This window comes from Cryptomeria japonica, chromosome 10 (genome assembly GCF_030272615.1).
Source record: "Cryptomeria japonica chromosome 10, Sugi_1.0, whole genome shotgun sequence".
Taxonomy (NCBI): domain Eukaryota; kingdom Viridiplantae; phylum Streptophyta; class Pinopsida; order Cupressales; family Cupressaceae; genus Cryptomeria; species Cryptomeria japonica.
In genome coordinates this window covers 571,486,597-571,505,200 of record NC_081414.1, presented here as the reverse complement: position 1 = coordinate 571,505,200, position 18,604 = coordinate 571,486,597, and the positions used below count along the sequence as shown (strand labels likewise).

Sequence of the window (18,604 nt, the reverse complement as noted above, 5' to 3'; positions counted from 1 at the left end):
TATACATATATATATATATATATATATATATATATACATAGGTGAATAAAAGATCAAGATGCACAAAATCCAATCAAACAAGAGCTAAGTGCACCGAATCTACCCAAAATCTGACAACACATGCAAAGATCCACATTCTCCATTTCTATGTAAAATTCCTCCAAACCCCCCAAAAAAACATGTAAAAAGAAAAAGATCCCCTTCTCTGCCCATTTTCCAGCATAATAATGGTTTCCTGCCAGTTTTTTTCCCCTCCCCAGAAAAGAAAAACTGCCATTTTGAAATTTATTACTACAATTTAAATAACTCCTAATTTTAGTTTTTATTTTTATTTTTCATTATATTTTATTAACAACTTTTCATTATTAGATTTATTATATAACTTAATCTTTTATCTTTTAAATACTCACTTAATCTTATTAATTGTTTATGTCTTTATTTAATTTAACTAATAAAAGCATATACATGTTATTTGTTAATTAATCAACAAAGTACTATTATACAAATATGTATATATATTATTTAATATACCGATATTTATATTTAAATAAACTTAAATCAAATTTTAATAGATTTTTTTTGAAAAATTAATAATTAAAACTACCAAAACAAAAAGACAATAACCCGTACACAATACATACAACAAATTAAACCCAAATGAAATGCAAACACATACTCACACACAACATATCCAGGGTTATCGGATTTTGCCTAAGTGGTTTTCCGATCGGGTAGACATAGGACAAGCGCCATTGCTCTGTTGTCGAGCAAAGGCTAGGGTTAGAGAAACGATCATTATGCTATCTCCCACAACTTCCATCGGGATAATGTAGGCACACTCAAACTTGTGAAGCTAGGTGGAGTCAATGCCTTGTACCTACAGTTCTGCATCATCGAGAAAACATACATACATATACCAACATTTACAGGCACTCCAGTGGAGGAGAATCATGACATTCTGTGTCTCTTTGAAGTGAGTGATGAAAGGTCATCCCCTCGCACCCCATATAGACTCATACACACACATGAAATATCTCATACATAAAGTAATTATGTCAGTCCATAGTCAGTACACAAGCAAAATATCTAACATCCAAAGATCCTTAAGGATATAATGCATAACCAACATTTATTAAATCCACAACATCATAGCATAGTATCATGATAAAAGTCATCATGACATAAAGTATCATCCAACCACATAAACAATAGAGAAAGTCAACCATAGTCAAACTAGGTTAAATAGAGTCCGATCAAGGGAGGGGTATTACATACATCCTTTGAACATGATAAGTAGTTACCGTATCTTTTTGACATGACAATAAATTGAAAATGAAAAACCGCTCCAAACTCATTGTAATATTGCAAATCTTCAATTCTTAAATAGTTTCAACCACCCATTTATCATTGAAATCACGAGTTCTACACAAAACCACCCAAAACCACCTTTGAATAGCACCAAAATTGCATTTAGTTACACTAAATTGCTCTTTCTTCATAAAGAAAAGCCTCCATATGTGTAAACCATGCGTTTCAAGCTTAAAACTACCCCTAAACTATCAAAAAACATAGTCTATAGCCCAAATTTATCCCCAAATCATCAAAACTTGAGCATTGGAAGTTGAAATCTTCTTGAAACTACCCTTCTTACAATAAAAATTGTGTTTTAATTGCTAAAATCAACTTATGCCATATGCTTCATCGTTAAAGTCTCAATAAACAAGCATCTAGCAACATCAATCTAAGACTACTAGTAGGATTAACTAGATATAAAATAAGCATTTGACAACATCAATCTAAGATCGTGTATAAAGATTAACTACATATCAAATATAATTAAAATAAATTAAGACATATATTTTTCTCACATTTTAATTTAAAATCAATATTATATCAAATATTAAAAATACATTACCTACATAATAAAATATTATAAAAACCGAAAAAATAATGAAAACATCATCTTTACATAAAATGAAACTTAATATCAATAATGATTCTCTCAAAATGACTTCAATTCCATTGGAGGTGAATGAAACAATAGAAATTCATCTTAAAAGAAAGAAGTGATAAGTTTTTTAAATATATTTCTACCGACGTAATTCTTGCACCCCTCTGGTACAAGTGCTCACTCGAGATATCTCAAAAATGGATGTATGCAACGAGTCCAATATCCATATCGGGGGATTGGTTAAATCAAATCTTGAAATAGGTTTTCCAATCAGGCCGAAACCAACCGAATCGTTCTGCTACAGCACAAACCTAATAGATACAAGGTAATGTGAAATCTAACAAACCCACTCAAGAATTTGTGCTTTCCTCACGTCAAACAGTTTTCTTGGTTGGGCGTATACAATGCAATGGCAATGGGGGAATGGTAGATACCACAAGTACATATTGAATCCTGCGGAGAGATTGAGTGAATTGTCAGATCACAGGGACAGATTGAGTGCCTTGCCAGATGATATTCTTTGCAATCACATCCTCACCAGGCTTCCCCTCAAACTAGCCATAAAATGCTCCATTCTTTCTCGGAGATGGAGTTGCCTCTGGACTCGATTGCCCAGTCTTAACTTCCCTCGTCAGTTTTTCAGGTCCGTGGCGTCAAACAGGAAAGCTAAGATGATAATTAAAAAGCTTCTTCTCGCTGGCTCTGTCCAACTTGATAGCTTCGAGCTCGAGGTTGATAAATCCGACTTTGATTATATCTGGGAGCGCAAACTCTGCAACAAAATTGCAGAATGCATTGATATTGCAGCTTCAAGAAAAGTCAAAAAAATTGCCCTAAAAAACACATACAGCTCATGCTCTGTGCCGAGTAATCTTTTCACCTGTGATCGTCTAGTCGTTTTATGTCTACAAAATTTCGAAATTTCCAGCATTCCCACAAATTTTAGTAGGTTTCCATGTCTTATGACTTGCTCTCTCCAGGCAATGTTGCTCAATGATGGGATCCTCGAGCAACTCATAGCAGCATGTCCCCGTCTCGAGAGTTTAACACTCTCTGGTTGTGAAGGGTTAACTGATTTAAAAATATGCTCTCCAATTCTTGGTTATCTTAATATTGGAATAGGGGTTGGAATAAATCCTGATAACATAGACCTCAATTCACCATATTGTTTGATACCCAATTCGATTACATTGAAATGCCCTCAATTGGACACCCTCGTTCTCGAAACGAATTCTGTGTTCAAGCGCAGGCCTGAGTTTTACCAGATAATAAATGCTATATACGACTTAGGCGTGGAGATAAATGTGCCAATTTGTCGGCGCTTGTGTACAAATCTACCCTGTGTAAACATTCTCAATAGCTTTCCCAGCTTGGAAGAACTCTCTATGGATACCTATTGTTTTCATGTAAGTAATTTTTCTTTAGAATGCTTTAAACTTCCCAGTTTTGTCTTCTATGTATATGAAGTTCCATGTGCAATGTTTTTCATGGCAGGACACAGTGAATGGTAGGGTATCAATTCTGACAAATCCACTGGAAAAGCTGAAGAAAGTGCACGTTAGCATCTCAGTATTTGGTGAGAAGGATTTGCATTTAGTAGGCTGCATTCTGGAGAATAGTCCGTCGTTGGAAACAATGGCAGTTTCTTTGCCCTTCAGATCAAAAAACTGTCCTCCTGCTAGCGAATTTGATCTCATTCTAATGGATAAATTGTTGGGTTTAGAAAGATCTTCTGCAGAAGCAACAATAATCATTATATAAAGGAACATTTTATATAAGTGTACAGTATGTATATATTCACAATTAAATGCAGGAAAGGTTTCAAAAGAGTGATTTTCCAATTTTTTTGCAATTAAAGTTATGTTCTTAGTGTGTATTTGTTGAAATTAGAAAGAACTCTTTACCAGTTAAAGTCCATACAACCATTACACCAAAAGAAACTCGTGAATAACACCAAGTAATCACCACCGACCACTTTTTCTTTATCTAGTTTTTCCCAGTTTTTCAAAAGTAGTTTTGATTTTTTATACATATCGTTGTTGGCTCATCTTTACAGTTAGACACCAAAATAATATAGAGCGAAGGCAGATTGAACAATTTTGTTCTAAAATTAGGTTAAGGGTGTCTTAAATTTTCTTTAAGTATTGCTTTGAATAGATTATTGTTTTTAGAGGTTAAATTTTATCTCATAGCGAAGGGTTTAATTAGAAAACACAGGGCCGCCCCAAAATAGTAGGCCATGCTTTATGATAGAAATATGCTATTTTATGGCCAGCCTTATGTTTTTTTCATAAGCCCTCTGAGGTAAAAGTATATTAAAGTTTTGAAAAGTCCTATGCAAATTTTTTATATTAGCATTTTTATAATTTATAACATCTCGTTTTGATCTATTCACACTATATTTAACATGTAATTAACAAAATTAGTTTTTTTCTCTGTTTTTATAACTTGTACATTGTTATATTCCCAAGTTTTTGTTAAGTTTTTCCCATTTTAAACCTGGGCAATTTAATTCCATTTATACTTTTATGATACCGTGTAAATGGAATGCTACTATGAGTTAAATTTCATTGATGTTGTCTTGTTTGGATACAGTTCTCTATAGACACTGCAAAACAGAATGCAAAAGTTTGTTACTACGTGCTTACGTGCATTTCAATTTTAGAGTTTTGAGATTATTTCCATGGGTTTTCATTTTCAAAACGATAGATCAAAATGTCTGTGAAATAAAAAGGATTGAACACTTCCATTTTGTTGTAATGCGCTCGTAGCTGCTATGTCTATTCTACTGCAAAATAATAATTACTATTATAATTCATGAAGATTACTGATTAAATATAATACTTTCAGCTTAATTTTGAATGCTGAGACTGTTTAAGATGGGGTACTTCAATTACACAATCATGTTGTATCATTTTCTATTTACTGTTCCAGGATAGACTATAATCACTTACTACTGTAACCATTAATGAACAAAGTCCTTTCTCTGTGATTTGAGTAATTTATTGTAATACACACTCTGACCTTGCACATTTATGGACATTCTGTATGGATAGGTGCACATCATGTAAATGGTACAAGGATCTACAATAACCTATAGACATTAAAACGGCCTTTATAACGAAACCATAAAACCGGGAGACATATACATATCAATTGAGGTTTGGGCAAGGTGAGGCATATTGACATACTTGGTAACATAGTTAGAACCAAATGCAGAAGGGTTATTGTTAAAGTTTGATCAGATTTAGAGGTTATGGTATTTTTAAAATTTTCTATATATAGTATGTTGATCACAATGTCTCTATAATTTCTTCTTGGATATATATTAATATCAATGTAATATGAATATATATCAATCTGCAGAATTCTTAATATCAATATTAATAAGGAGATGCTTCAATACAATGAGATTGCAATGCAGATCAGAACTGTATATATAATGCTGCTGATATATCCTTGATCCAACGATTCCAAAATATATATATTGCTGAGACTTGTTTAGCACTTATCGATTTCGGTACCTCCCAAGTCATATTGGATCGAATATAAATATTAATGAGTGGAGACATGTCTCCGTAGGAACATGTCTATCCATTGAACACAAACTAATGTTAATCAACGTGTGTTGGCTGTTAATTATCATTATCATCGATACTGATATCGATTCATATTGTAATTTTAACCAAGGTCGATACTCATTATCGAACAGTAATGACATCAATGCAACATTAATATATATGATATCGGTATCATAGTATGCTAACGTTGATAGCAATTTATGATATCGATATCAGCAAGGTGGATATCGATACTCAATATTGATGTATCTCTAAATTAATATCAACAATGTGATTAGTATTGACAGCATGATTAACATTAATCATATGAACAAAATTAACAGCATGATTAATAATAGTTATATTTCAATTATGTATATGATAATCAATAATCATAGCAGAATATAGGAGGAGGATAGAGATCAAATGCTCAAGGCCGGTAGGCCACTTATGCATTTGATTTCATCAATAGGAATAATCCGATCAAAGCTACAATTCATTAACACTCCCTCTTAGCTAGGGAGGATGATTACTATCCTCATGTAAACACAATAGATCTGTATATTGTGTGGGAGGGATATCACCTCAATGTGATATCAGGAGTTATGGCATATCCACAAATATCAAGTCTAATGATATCCACCATGAATGATGTCACCTCAGGACTAATGGCATGTCCACGCATATCAAGTCACATGATATTCACCATACTCACAATATCCTTTCTGGTATGTGCACTTGCATCAAGTCACATGATGCCTACCAAAAGAATATCTGCTCATGGCATATCCACGGATATTACGTCACATGATATCCACCATGAAATATCTCAGTAATATAACTCATTGTGGTTACTCACCACTCAGTTAATATCACTTAAGAGATATGAACTATCATGACATGTCCATGGATATCAAGTCACATGATATCCATCATGATAGTAAGGTTTAACTATTGTAAAGTCGTCACCTTACAACAGTAACCATAAGAACAAGTGTACATCATTGAAAGATCCTCACCTTTCAAGATGTTCACAGGGGCCCATGAAGTCATGTAATCACACACATGACAAAAGAGTTTACACATTAAACATCTTTCAAATATATTAGTACAATACATTATATTGTTGAGACTCAGTCTCAGATAAATTTACTTTTCTACCATACCAAGCTTACCTCTAAAGTATTCCACCTTAGTTTTGGAGAGAGGTTTGGTGAAAATGTCTGCTGTTTGTTCATCTGTACTAATATATCTCAACTGAATAACATTTCTCTCCACCATGTCTCTAACATAATGGTAAGGGATCTCAATGTGCTTTGATCTGTCATGGAACACTGGATTCACTGAAAGCTTTATACAACTCTGGTTATCACAGTGGACGATCGTGGGATCCAAGGATTGTCCAAACAATCCTACAAGAAGTTTTCTTAACCACACAGCTTCTCAAGCTCTCATAGATGCTGCAATGTACTCGGCTATGGTGGAACTCTATGCAACTAAAGATTGCTTCTTGCTAAACCAGGAAATGATGGCTGATCCTAAGCTGAAGCAACACCTCGAAGTACTCTTACGATCAACTACACTTCCAGCCCTATCTGAGTTAGTATATCCATGCAGATTTAGATCTACATTAGTATATCTTAATCCATATTCAATTGTGCCACATAGGTATCTCAGAATATGTTTTGCTACAACTAAGTGTAATTGTCTTGGTTCACACATAAACTGACTGAGTGCGTTTGTTGCATAACAAATATCTGGTCTAGTGTTGACCAAGTACATCAAGGACACAATCATCTGCCGGTAGAGAGTGGAATCTGCTAATTCAGAGTTTGCTGCCGCTTCTTTTAACTTATGTAGATTTGTCTCCATGGGTGTAGACATTGGTGTACAATCCATCATTCCAAACCTTTTCAAAATGTCAATAGTGTATTTTCCTTGATAATACCATCAGCCTGCTGCCATACTTCTAAACCAAGAAAATAGTGTAGAAGACCCAAGTCCTTCATGTCAAATTCAGATGCTAGGTCTTGTTTACACTTGGTGATGAGAAGGTCTTCTCCTGTAAACAACAAGTCATCAACATAAAGAATGAGAATCAACATGTCACCATTTATTACCTTGAAGTAAAGGTTCGGATCTGCATCATTCTTGGAGAAACCTAATCCTGAAAGATAGTTGTCTATCCTCTCATACCAGGCTCGAGGAGCTTGTTTAAGACCATATAGAGCCTTCTTTAATTTGCAAACATGAGAACCATTTCCATGTACCACAAATCCCTCAGGTTGCTCTAGGTACACTTCCTCTTCTATTATGCCATTAAGAAAAGCAGTCTTCACATCCATTTGGTGAATCTTCCATCCCTTTGATGCGGCAATAGCAATCACAGCTCTGACGGAGGTATATCGAGCAAGTGGAGCAAATGTTTCTTCATAATCAATTCCCTCCTTTTGTGAAAAACCTTTGGCAACAAACCTTGCTTTATATTTTTCAATGCTCCCATTTGCAACATGTTTGATTTTGAAGAGCCATTTAGATGAAACTACTGATTTGTCTTTTGGTCTAGGTACAATGTCCTAGACATCATTCTTAAGTATAGATTGGTATTCTTCTGTTATGGAATCTTTCCAAACTTGATGTTTGAAAGCTTCCTCAATACTAGAAGGTTTTGATTTTATGATTTCACTCATAAGTGCAACATAGCTGGAATATCTATTAGGTCTCTTGCTTTCCCTGAAGGTTCCTTTTGGAGCTGCATAATTTACAACTTCTTGAATCATTTTCCTCGCCCATAGAGGTCTTTTACGATTCACAGTAGGGTCTCTAGGCTCGTCAGCAGAATCCATAGGTTTATTGTGATTATTATCTTCTATAGGTTCACGTGTCTCCCTCTGAATCTCAAAAGCATGATCCTCTTCCATATTTAGAGGAGACTCATCATCAATTTCATTAATGTCTTTAGATCTTTTAAATGCAACATCTTCTTCAAATATTACATCCTTGCCTAGCTCAATTAATTTTTGTCCGGGGATATAAATTCTATAGGCTTTAGATGATTCATTGTAGCCAACAAATTTTCCCTTTTTCCTTGAGGGTTCTAGCTTAGATTTTTTCTCTTTGGGTATGTGGATGTAAACATGACAACCAAAGATTCTAAAATGACTTATGTCAGGTTTTATCCCTGTAAATGCTTCTTCAGGGGTTTTGTCATCTAGAAGGGAGTGAGGACATCTATTGTGAATGTAAATAACAGTACTAGAGGCTTCAGCCCAGAAGGAGGTATGAAGGTTTTGATCATGCATCATAGCTTTGGCTGCTTCTACAATAGTTCTATTTTTCCTTTTTGCTACCCCATTTTGTTGAGGGTTGTGAGGAACAGTGAACTCCCTCTTAATCCCAACATTATTACAAAAGTCTTTGAAGCTATCAGAAATGTATTCCCCCCCATTATCTGACCATAGGGTTTTGATTCTTTTGCCTGACATATTCTCTACTAGAGCCTTGAATTCCTTAAATCTTATAAGGACTTCATTAGACTCTTTACATTTCAGAAAACACATCCATGTTTTCCTAGAGTAGTCATCTAAAAAAATAACATAGTACAAAAATCCTCCTAAAGAGGTTACTGTCATAGGTCCACATAAATCTGTATGAATGAGTTCTAATACATTTTTAGATTTACTTTCACTACTATGAAAGGTGCCCTTTGTGTTCTTTCCTAAGGCACACCCTTTGCAAGTTCCTTCATGATCTTGTTTTAGTTTAGGTAAGCCTGTCACAATTTTCTCAATTTAAGGCAACGCCTGAAAGTGAAGATGCCCTAATCTTCTATGCCATATCTCACTTGTAGTAGAAGATTCATGAATTAAGGCTTGAGAAGGAGGAGTGCAAAGTTTGTATAGGCATCCATGTCGAATTCCTATGGTGTGAGCTTTCTTTATATTTGAGTTCTTAGGCCACGCTAGAACTTTACCATCCATGAAAGTAATTCGGTATCCTTTGTCTTCAAGAGCTGAAATGGAAACCAAATTTTGCTTGATACCCGACACAAACAATACGCCTGTTAGTTGAAGAGAGATGCCTGATTTTAGTTGAATAGTGCAGGTTCCGATTCCTTTCACAGGGTAGTTGGAATCATCTCCAATGGTGACTTCTTTATCTGAATTTTCCACTAGGCTATCAAGATGTTCTCTGAATCCTGTTATATGTCGGGATGCTCCATTGTCTATGATCCAAGTAATAAGGCTGGTAGATACTTGGCTTGATAGGGCTGAATAGAATACAAGTCTTTTAGAGTCCTTATCTGAGCTTGTTTTACTAACTTCTGCTAGGGAGGTTTGAGGCTTAGGCCTATCCGGACACTTCATTGCAAGGTGACCATATCTGTCACACCTAAAGCATTGTACTTTAGACATGTCCCTTTTTCTCTTGAACGAGCGTTTTCCATGGGAGTCCTTTCCTTTCTTCCGTTTGAAGTTGCCTTTCTTCCCTTTCTTATGAGAATTAGAATTTAAGACTTGAATCTCTTCATTTGAGATGTTTAATCCAATTCTTCTAGTTATCAGCCTTGACTCTTCTTGAATGCAGTCAGTTTTTAAACGATCAAACTTAGGAAGTTTAGATCGAGCACTTATCCCTTGCATGGATGCTTCCCAAGATGTAGGAGTCCGTTGAGAGCCAACATTGTTAACTCCTTGCTATCATTAATGTGTCCAATGGTGGATAGCTGATCTGTTAACTCTGTTATCCTCATGAAGTAAGACATGATGGTTTCTCCCTTGTTCATCTTGACATGGTGGAGTTGCTGTTTTAGAGCAAAAGCCCTGCTAGTATTATTTATTTCATACATGTTCTCTAGAGTTGTGAACATTTGATATGCTGCATCGAGTTTGGATATGATTGAAACTATGTGATCCTTCACTGCATCCACTAGTATCTTCATAGCCTTGTTGTTGTTCTTCGTCTATAGAAGTTTCTCATCATCTTCATCAGGTATAGGTATTGCCTTCTCCACAAATGCATTCAAATCATGTTCTCTTAGTGCAAGCATGATTCTAAATTTCCAAGATACAAAATTTGCAGCTCTTTCAAGTCGGTCCTCAACTCTAACACCATCCCCCATTTTGCTTAATATGAAATTCTAGAGAATTTAATGGTGGTTAGTTTGCCTCTCGTTATCAATCTGATCGGATCTTCCTTATGCTAGCTTTGATACCATGTTAAAGTTTGATCAGATTTAGAGGTTATAGTATTTTAAAAATTTTCTATATAATATGTTGATCACAATGTCTCTATAATTTCTTCTTGGATATATATTAATATCAATGTAATATGAATATATATCAATCTGCAGAATTCTTAATATCAATATTAATAAGGAGATGCTTCAATACAATGAGATTGCAATGCAAATCAGAACTGTATATATAATGCTGCCTATATATCCTTGATCCAACGATTCCAAAATATATATATCGCTGAGACTTGTCTAGTACTTATTGATTTCGGTACCTCCCAAGTCATATTGGATCGAATATAAATATTAATGAGTGGAGACATGTCTCCGTCCCTACGCGAACATAGTCCACGTAGAGACATGTCTGTCCACTGAACACAAACTAATGTTATTCAATGTGTGTTGGCTGTTAATTATCATTGATACTAATATTGATTCATATTGTAATTTTAACCAAGGTCGATTCTCATTATCAAACCATAATGACATCAATGCAACATTAATATATATGATATCGGTATCATAGTATGCTATCATTGATAGCATAGTATGATATCGATATCAGCAATGTGGATATCGATACTCAATATGGATGTATGTCTAAATTAATATCAACAATGTGATTAGTATTAACAGCATGATTAACATTAATGATATGGACAAAATTAACAGCATGATTAATAATAGTTATATTTCAATCATGTATATGATAACCAATAATCATAGCAGAATACAGAAGAAGGATAGAGATCAAATGCTCAAGGCCGGTAGGCCACTTATGCATTTGATTTCATCGATAGGAATAATCCGATCGAAGCTACAATTCATTAACAGTTATCAGCAGTTTGGTTGTCATTTTCTAATTTTCTTGTAGCAATTTAAAATTTTTATCTTTTTTTTTTGTTTATATTATAAATGTCCTACCTAAAACTGCACTGTTTTTTTGAAATTATGTCTTTTATGATAGACGGATACCGAGAGTAATAGAGCCTGTGAGGTAGCCAGGAGGTACCCAGAGAAGTACCGGTACCAGAACAGTACAGGCAATGGCACAGGTAAGGGGGCATCTAGAGAAGAGCCCAGTAATATAGCTTTTTTGTCCTGACTAGATTTTCTTAGATTTTACATTCTGGCATTGCTTATTCTTTGTTCCAAATTAATGTTGACTTCTTATCCAACGCTATAGTGCAGTGCTTGTGTATGGACATGCATTACTTTTATGCCATTCTTGTACTATTCTTCTACACTTGGTAATGACCTGTGTGCTCTTTGGAGGTTGAAATAAATAGCCAGATAAGGACAAACTAATTTGAAACCTGAAGAAGTTTGTTGGAGTTATTTAATTTTGGTACCTCTACTTGTCAGTGTCACAAGTCTAGAGAAAATTACATGAAAATTGAAGTTTGTATGTGTTGAAAACCTAGGTCATTAACCAATCAATCTGGGCTAAAATATAACATGAGCAGGGTCCACTTGTATGGCTGGGGATATTTCTGGATTGGCATAAATTCATATAAACTTGATATGTGTGATTTAGTTTTTGTGCAACTCTATGAACAGCAGGATTTTTGATTTGTGTTATTAATTTTTTATGGAACATACTGAGCAGCAGGATTTGTTTAATTAGATTTTTGTTGGGAATGGAATACACTACATAATATCAACCAATGAGTACGAACTTGGTTGTGGTAATTATTTTTTGTGCATCTTTTTGAGCAAGAATATTTATGTTAGTTGTCAGATTCTTGTTGGCAAGAGCTTGTTTCATGAAACAAGATAAGGAGCCTTGGAGGGTGCATGTAGAATTTAAATGACATGCACCAATCCATAAAGATTCTTTTGAACGAAATTTATCTTCATGCATTTTGAACAACTGGGTTTTATGTTTGGTTTATGCCAAGATTGTCATTATATATGCAGATATTATGCAAACACAGGATTTACAAGATATATCAATAGATTGCTCAGGTATTGAACTTTGAGTAAACCCATTTTCTGGTAATGAAATTTCCTGTTATCAGTAGAAGACATTTGACTTGTATTGCCCCCTTTTAAGCTGAAACATGTAATCAGTTCCTACAAAATCTCAGAAGGAACTCACAATATCTATTTGTTACAGGCATTTTTCCAGGTTTTGAAGTAGCAATGCCTAGCCTTGTCCGTAGTATAAGAAAGATGGTGTTTTATACTGGCCTGGCCACCACCATTTGTGACCTTCATCTGAGTTCTCTTGCAGACAGTGTTTCTAGGCATCACCGAGTCCTTGAATCTCATCCAACAAACCTTTTGATAACATCTCATTTCCTTGGGGTGTGTAGTGTGGTGCCTGGGCCAATCCTAAAAGTTGGTTTGATATTTTTCACTTTTCGGTCTTCTGTCAAGGTATTTGAGCTGTCAAAACATGTTACTGAATCTTTTGATACATGTTAGTGACTTTGCACATTGCTGCAAGGCCTATCAGGGGAAGGTTCTGATGGATTAAACAGCATGGTGGGTGGCGATAGGAGAAACAGGTGGAGTATAAGTTCATTAAAGACCATGGAGTTTTGGAGAACTTAGAACCATTTCCAAACCATTTTGAAATTCTCGTGGACTGGTACTTACCTTCTGTGGACAATCACCTCTCTAGGGTTGCTTTGGCCAGAATCTATATGTTGGTTATGGTGCCTTCCCATGCTACACATGCAGACATTTACTTTTAGCAATGCTTGTAATCCAAGGTGAGCTACATGTATCTCACTCCTGCCATGTAAAAGCTGACTGTTGGATTCCTTTTCTGCTTTTCATTTCAGCACTTTTATCTAGGCATGCAAAGTCATTGCTTTTATACCATTTGTGTACTAATTTTCTTGTCTTATATGGATGATTATTAATTGTCCATGTTCCCCAGGTTTTTGGGATAGGGATGGTAGGGGATGGCGGGGCGCATGTTATAGACAGTAGGGGAAGGTAGGCGATGGTGGGACACATGTTTGAGACACTAGGAGATGGTAGAGGATGACAACTAAAAAATTAGGGAAAATCTAAAAAATATAGAAAATTTCAAGTACTCATATTTAAGACATTCATCATATACATTATAGCACTTTAGTACATAACAACAGAGAGCTGAATTGAGAATTTATGTGAGAGTCAACACACAAACTATCAAATTTTCATTGCTTTCACTGTTAGCATGCATATATATTATATAACAGTTACAACAAAATGCTCAAAGGCTACAAGTCACAACTAGAAAATGACAAGAACATAGAAAATCTGCTGCTGCACCTCACTTTCACCTGCTAACACTGCATCAAAACCGGAGTTTTGAGTTTGATACTCTCACAATATGTGAGACTATCTCATCCAATGGTGCCCAATCAGCCCCTCTTGTCTCTTCAGCGAGCTATATGGTATCTTCAAAATCAAATCCCAACATGTGGCTTGAGTTTGACAATCATCAAGAGTTTGCTTATTTTTGAAGTTGCAAGGCACTGCACAAAACCACCAACTTCTTTGATTGTCAAGAGATAATCGTTCTCCTTTTGATAGAATAAATGAAGTTATCTGTGGATCAATTCCTTTTTGTAGCAGAGTGACTGACAACATATGAATAGAAACAAGTGGCAGTCATCCTCAACTCCATGGCATCCTTGCCATTCCATATCCATCATTTGATTATGTCATTTTGAGCTAATGTAGCCTTATTGTGGCCTTAAGTTTGTTGAATGTTGGATCACAAAGATTGACAAAAGTTTTCTTTCAAAATTTGGATCCCTCTTCAAATGTTGTACATCTTTGAAAAGGCCTTCATAAACCATTCTTTCATCAATTCATCTTTAGTAGTGTTGGTGTGTTTTTTATGCACGCACAACTCATAATACAATACCCCGAGATATCCTATTCTCTCTTGATCAAAATCTTCTATGTGCTAAACAAATGGACTGTGTGATCACAAAGATGACTCCAAGGTTCCAGATTCATGCCTATAGTCTCAGTTGGTTTGTTGTGATATGCTGCTAATCTCAAGGGGGACTTACACAATTGTTCGAGGAGTGAATCAATCAAAGGATTCTGTTGATTGCCGACACTTGTAACTTTCTTCTTTTTTGGAATGATTTTGTAATAAACTCTTTCCAATCTTACTTCTACCAAGACTTGAAAAAAAAGGGAAAAGGGTGAGGGTTTAGGAAGAAAATTCTAATCCTAATCTAATCCTATAAACTTTGGAGATGAAAATTGCAAAATTGGAAATAAAAACCATTCTTGCTTTGTCAAATTCAACTACACAAGAATGGTGCTATCTTCTAAAGAATTTAAAAGATTTTCATATCACTGATATTCACCAACATTTTGAACAATGAATATAGCAATAGAAGTTAAGTTTTCATTTACTAGTTCAGGCTAACTTTGCACAATAATTGAAAATCATCCAATTATCAAAAGTATGAACACATCCATTCCACATTAAGCAATTCTATCAAATCCTTCATTCAATCTATCAACTTGAAAATGAAATCTATACTATTGAAAGCCAAGAAACCTTGCTAACTTGCAAAAGTAGACAAAACTCACCAACAATTGAACAATATACAATGTCTTAGGACTTAAGAAGTATCACTACAACAATTTCTCGGAAATATCTCCCTTTCTTAATTTATGTAGACACCCCATTACAAAACAATGACCTAGATTGATTAAAGATCAATGGCCAAGATTAACAGATAAAACCCTAATTAGGGTTATAGAAAACTCGTTTTGGCCAATGAGAAAATTACAATGTTTTGGATAACCAATGAGAAAATAGGAGACATTTAATATCTTCCACTTGAGTCTGGCTCATTGCACCTGGACATGTTTGACTTGGAACCCTTGGATTGGTTGATTGATGGCTGGGATGCCACGTTAGCTTCCCTTTCAGATTTGATTCTCCATCATGAAGAAGTGTTGATACTTTACTCTTGGATTTCCAAAGGAAATTCAAGATGAATAGAACATTTTCTTCATTCTCATTATGTCTTGAACTTATCGCTCCTTGGTGTGGAATCTTTTGTCTTCACCATCATTCTAAAGTTTTCTTTATGTTTGAACTAATCCTCATCTTCACTTTGATCTTGTGCTTCTTGAACAATCCTCCATATTGATGAGTTCTTTCTTTTGAATCTGGATTTCCAAAAGAAATCCACGGTCGATGTAGAGCCTGTCATCCCTGGATGACTTGATCTTCTTGAATGTCTTGATGAAGTGTAAGTCCTTCTTCTTTGTTCCATTCATCTTTGGAGTCCACCTTGAAGTGTGAATGTTGTCCTTCCATGCGTTGTGGAATCATTTTTCCCGTTGGTTCCTTTGTTTCATCTTCACCTTTTTGGAATCCCTTCCTGAGTTGACATCTACCACTTGAAAATCATGAAAATTTTCTAAGTTAAAAACAATAAGGGGATTCCCATCCTGGGGTGTAAAGTTTGAAGGAATTTTCAAAGGATAATTTTTATTTAACTTATGAGAATTTTGGAAATTGACGCATTTGCCCCTAAAAAGGATTAAAAAACAAGATGATTTGAAGTGAAAGCTGCTTTTTGCATGTTTGGAAAATTGGAGATCCCAACCGAAGGTTATCCTGAAGTCCGAGGGAAATTGGAAGGATTTGCCTTCAATCCTTTGTGAACCTGAGTATTTTGATCAGAGTTTCGTGACTCGCAGCGAGTCATGCGAGTCAGCGGGCCGGGTGACCCCTGCCGGGTCACGGTGACCTTGACCCGGGCTTGGACGGGTCAGGGGGCGTGACTCGCTTGACTCGCCGAGTCAGCGAGTCACTCCTTGACTTGCCGAGTCCGAGGGTCGTGACCCAGCCGATGTCACTTAAAAAAGTGCAGCCAAAAAAAACAAAAAGAAACAACATTTTTTAATGATTTTTTTGCCATTTCCCTTTCTTATAACCCTAAAAGGGATTGGCATTCACTTTTATGAGTGGAAGAGAGGAAAAAAGAGAGGAAGAGAGAAAAATAGGAAGCCATAGTTTTGCAACCAGTTGAGAGGAAGAGGTGAAAAGCTTGCACAAATCACATTGGGGCAGCACTACAGTTACATTGAGAGCATCAAGGAGTCCATAGAAGCTCATTTCAAACACTTCTCAACAAATTTGAAAGAGGTAAGTGTTAATTTTTATTGATTATGTTGGTTTTTTTTCTATATTTATGGATTTTTCGTTTTGTTATTTTTTTTTGAAGTTCAACTTTCCAAATCTATATTGCATACTTCAATCACAATGAGATAAATAGAACAATAGCATAGCAAACCTCCGTCTCAGGACCAAACAGATTTTGGACGCTGTCTCCTCTCCGATCACTCTAGAGGAAGTCGACCTTGAGTCCGATTGGCTCACTGAGTCCACCGATCCAGTCTTCATTGATGAGGACCTTGAGTGGGTTGACCAGGCAGATAGAGAGGCTGAGGCTGTGGCTATGGCAGAGGAGGTGGATAGAGCACGATCAGGCACAACACCTATGGCTACTCAGATTGGCACATCACATGCAGAGACTATGGCTACTCAGTCATCCAGGACCTACCTTAGACACCTCTCTAGGAGGCAGATAGACAAGGCTGATCCAGAGCCTGAGCCATAGACTTGTTTTTGTTTACACTTTGCAGTTACATATATGTTTGGGAACATTTGAAGTCATGGATTTTATATACATTGGACAACATTTATAACTCTATTTATCTATGTTTTCTAATTCCTTCAGCTACAATTTACATTTCTACGCATGTGATGGATGTATGTTTATGTATGTGATCAAATTAGCTTCTATTTGATGATGTTATAGTGTCTTTAAGCTTAATTCAATAATGGGTGTATGAAACAAGTTTTAAATCGTTAAAAATCTCTAAATTTCAAGGGTTTTCTTATTTTGCCGAGTCGTTGCCGAGTCATTGCCGAGTCCGAGCCGAGTCAGCCTTGCCGAGTCAGAGCCGAGTCCGAGTCTGGGAACTTTGATTTTGATGGAATCCCTTAAATTGCTTAAGGAATCACTTTAACTTTGACCTCTAGTGTGGAACTTGACTTTGAAATTCTCCTGAAAGATGTCTTGGAAATTTGCAATTTTGAACTTTTTCAACACAAAGCCAAATTTTCTAAAGTTTTGAACCTTAGGCAAATTTCATCTTGATTTCAACCTTTTTTGCTTTATTTATCAACACTTAGCCAAAATTTTCAAATTGTTCTGTCTTTTACTTTGATTTATCTCCTTTTCTTTTTGCTTTGATCCACCTTACCATTGTCCTTTCAACTTGGGCAAATTCCTTTTTTGCTTTTCACTCTTGCTTTAATCACTTAGTTTTCAACACTTAGGCAAATATTCCTTGTTCATTTAACTTTTTGCTTTATTCATCTTTCTTTTTCCCTTGGGCGAGTTTTATCCTTATTTCCATACTTGCTTTAATCTTTAGCCAAACCTTTCACTTATCCACCTAGGGCGGACTTGCTATGGGCTTAGGGAACTTTCTCACCAAGGGGAGCGGACTTGATGTGTTGATAAGGAGCTTTTTCACACCATAGAGCAGACTTGGTCATTCCACAAGGAATTTTACCCCTTGCCTAGGGTGAACTTCATGATAGAACAAGGATAATTCACACCTCCCTAAGTGGACTTTGAGCAAGGAGCAAGGAATTTTCTTGGTTTAAAAGGCTGATTAGTATTTTGATAGGAAAGTTTCCATGCGAACTTCATCTTGACTCAACACTTTCTTGCTTTCACCAACACTTAGCCATATTTCCTTTCGTCCTCCTTGGGCAAACTTCATCATTGGTTTGGGAAGTTTTCCAATGCCTTGGGCGGACTTTGCTTGATGCCAAGGAACTTTTGCTTGAGGTAGGGA

The 18,604-nt window shown here is 35.7% G+C and overlaps 1 protein-coding gene and 1 long non-coding RNA gene across 2 annotated transcripts in view; both read left to right on the top strand.

Moving 5' to 3' along the window:
- Nucleotides 1-2,037: 2,037 nt before the first annotated feature.
- LOC131045500 (uncharacterized) overlaps nt 2,038-18,604 on the top strand; it is a 70,694-nt gene continuing 54,127 nt past the window's right edge. Inside the window, exons 1-2 of the long non-coding RNA XR_009105818.2 lie at nt 2,038-2,276; nt 11,715-11,802. This is a non-coding gene — a long non-coding RNA (uncharacterized LOC131045500). The remainder of the gene's footprint in view (nt 2,277-11,714; nt 11,803-18,604) is intronic.
- Nucleotides 2,274-3,792, top strand: LOC131045499 (F-box/LRR-repeat protein 13). The gene is made up of 2 exons (XM_057979080.2): nt 2,274-3,357; nt 3,446-3,792. The coding sequence occupies exons 1-2, from the start codon at nt 2,356-2,358 to the stop codon at nt 3,710-3,712; spliced, it is 1,269 nt and encodes a 422-aa protein (XP_057835063.2). The 5' UTR covers nt 2,274-2,355; the 3' UTR covers nt 3,713-3,792.

Coding starts and splice junctions, on each gene's coding strand:
- LOC131045499 (XM_057979080.2), top strand. CDS start 2,356: ATGCAATGGCAATGGGGGAATGGTAGATACCACAAGTACATATTGAAT. Junction 3,358..3,445: donor TGGATACCTATTGTTTTCAT/GTAAGTAATTTT, acceptor TTTTCATGGCAG/GACACAGTGAATGGTAGGGT.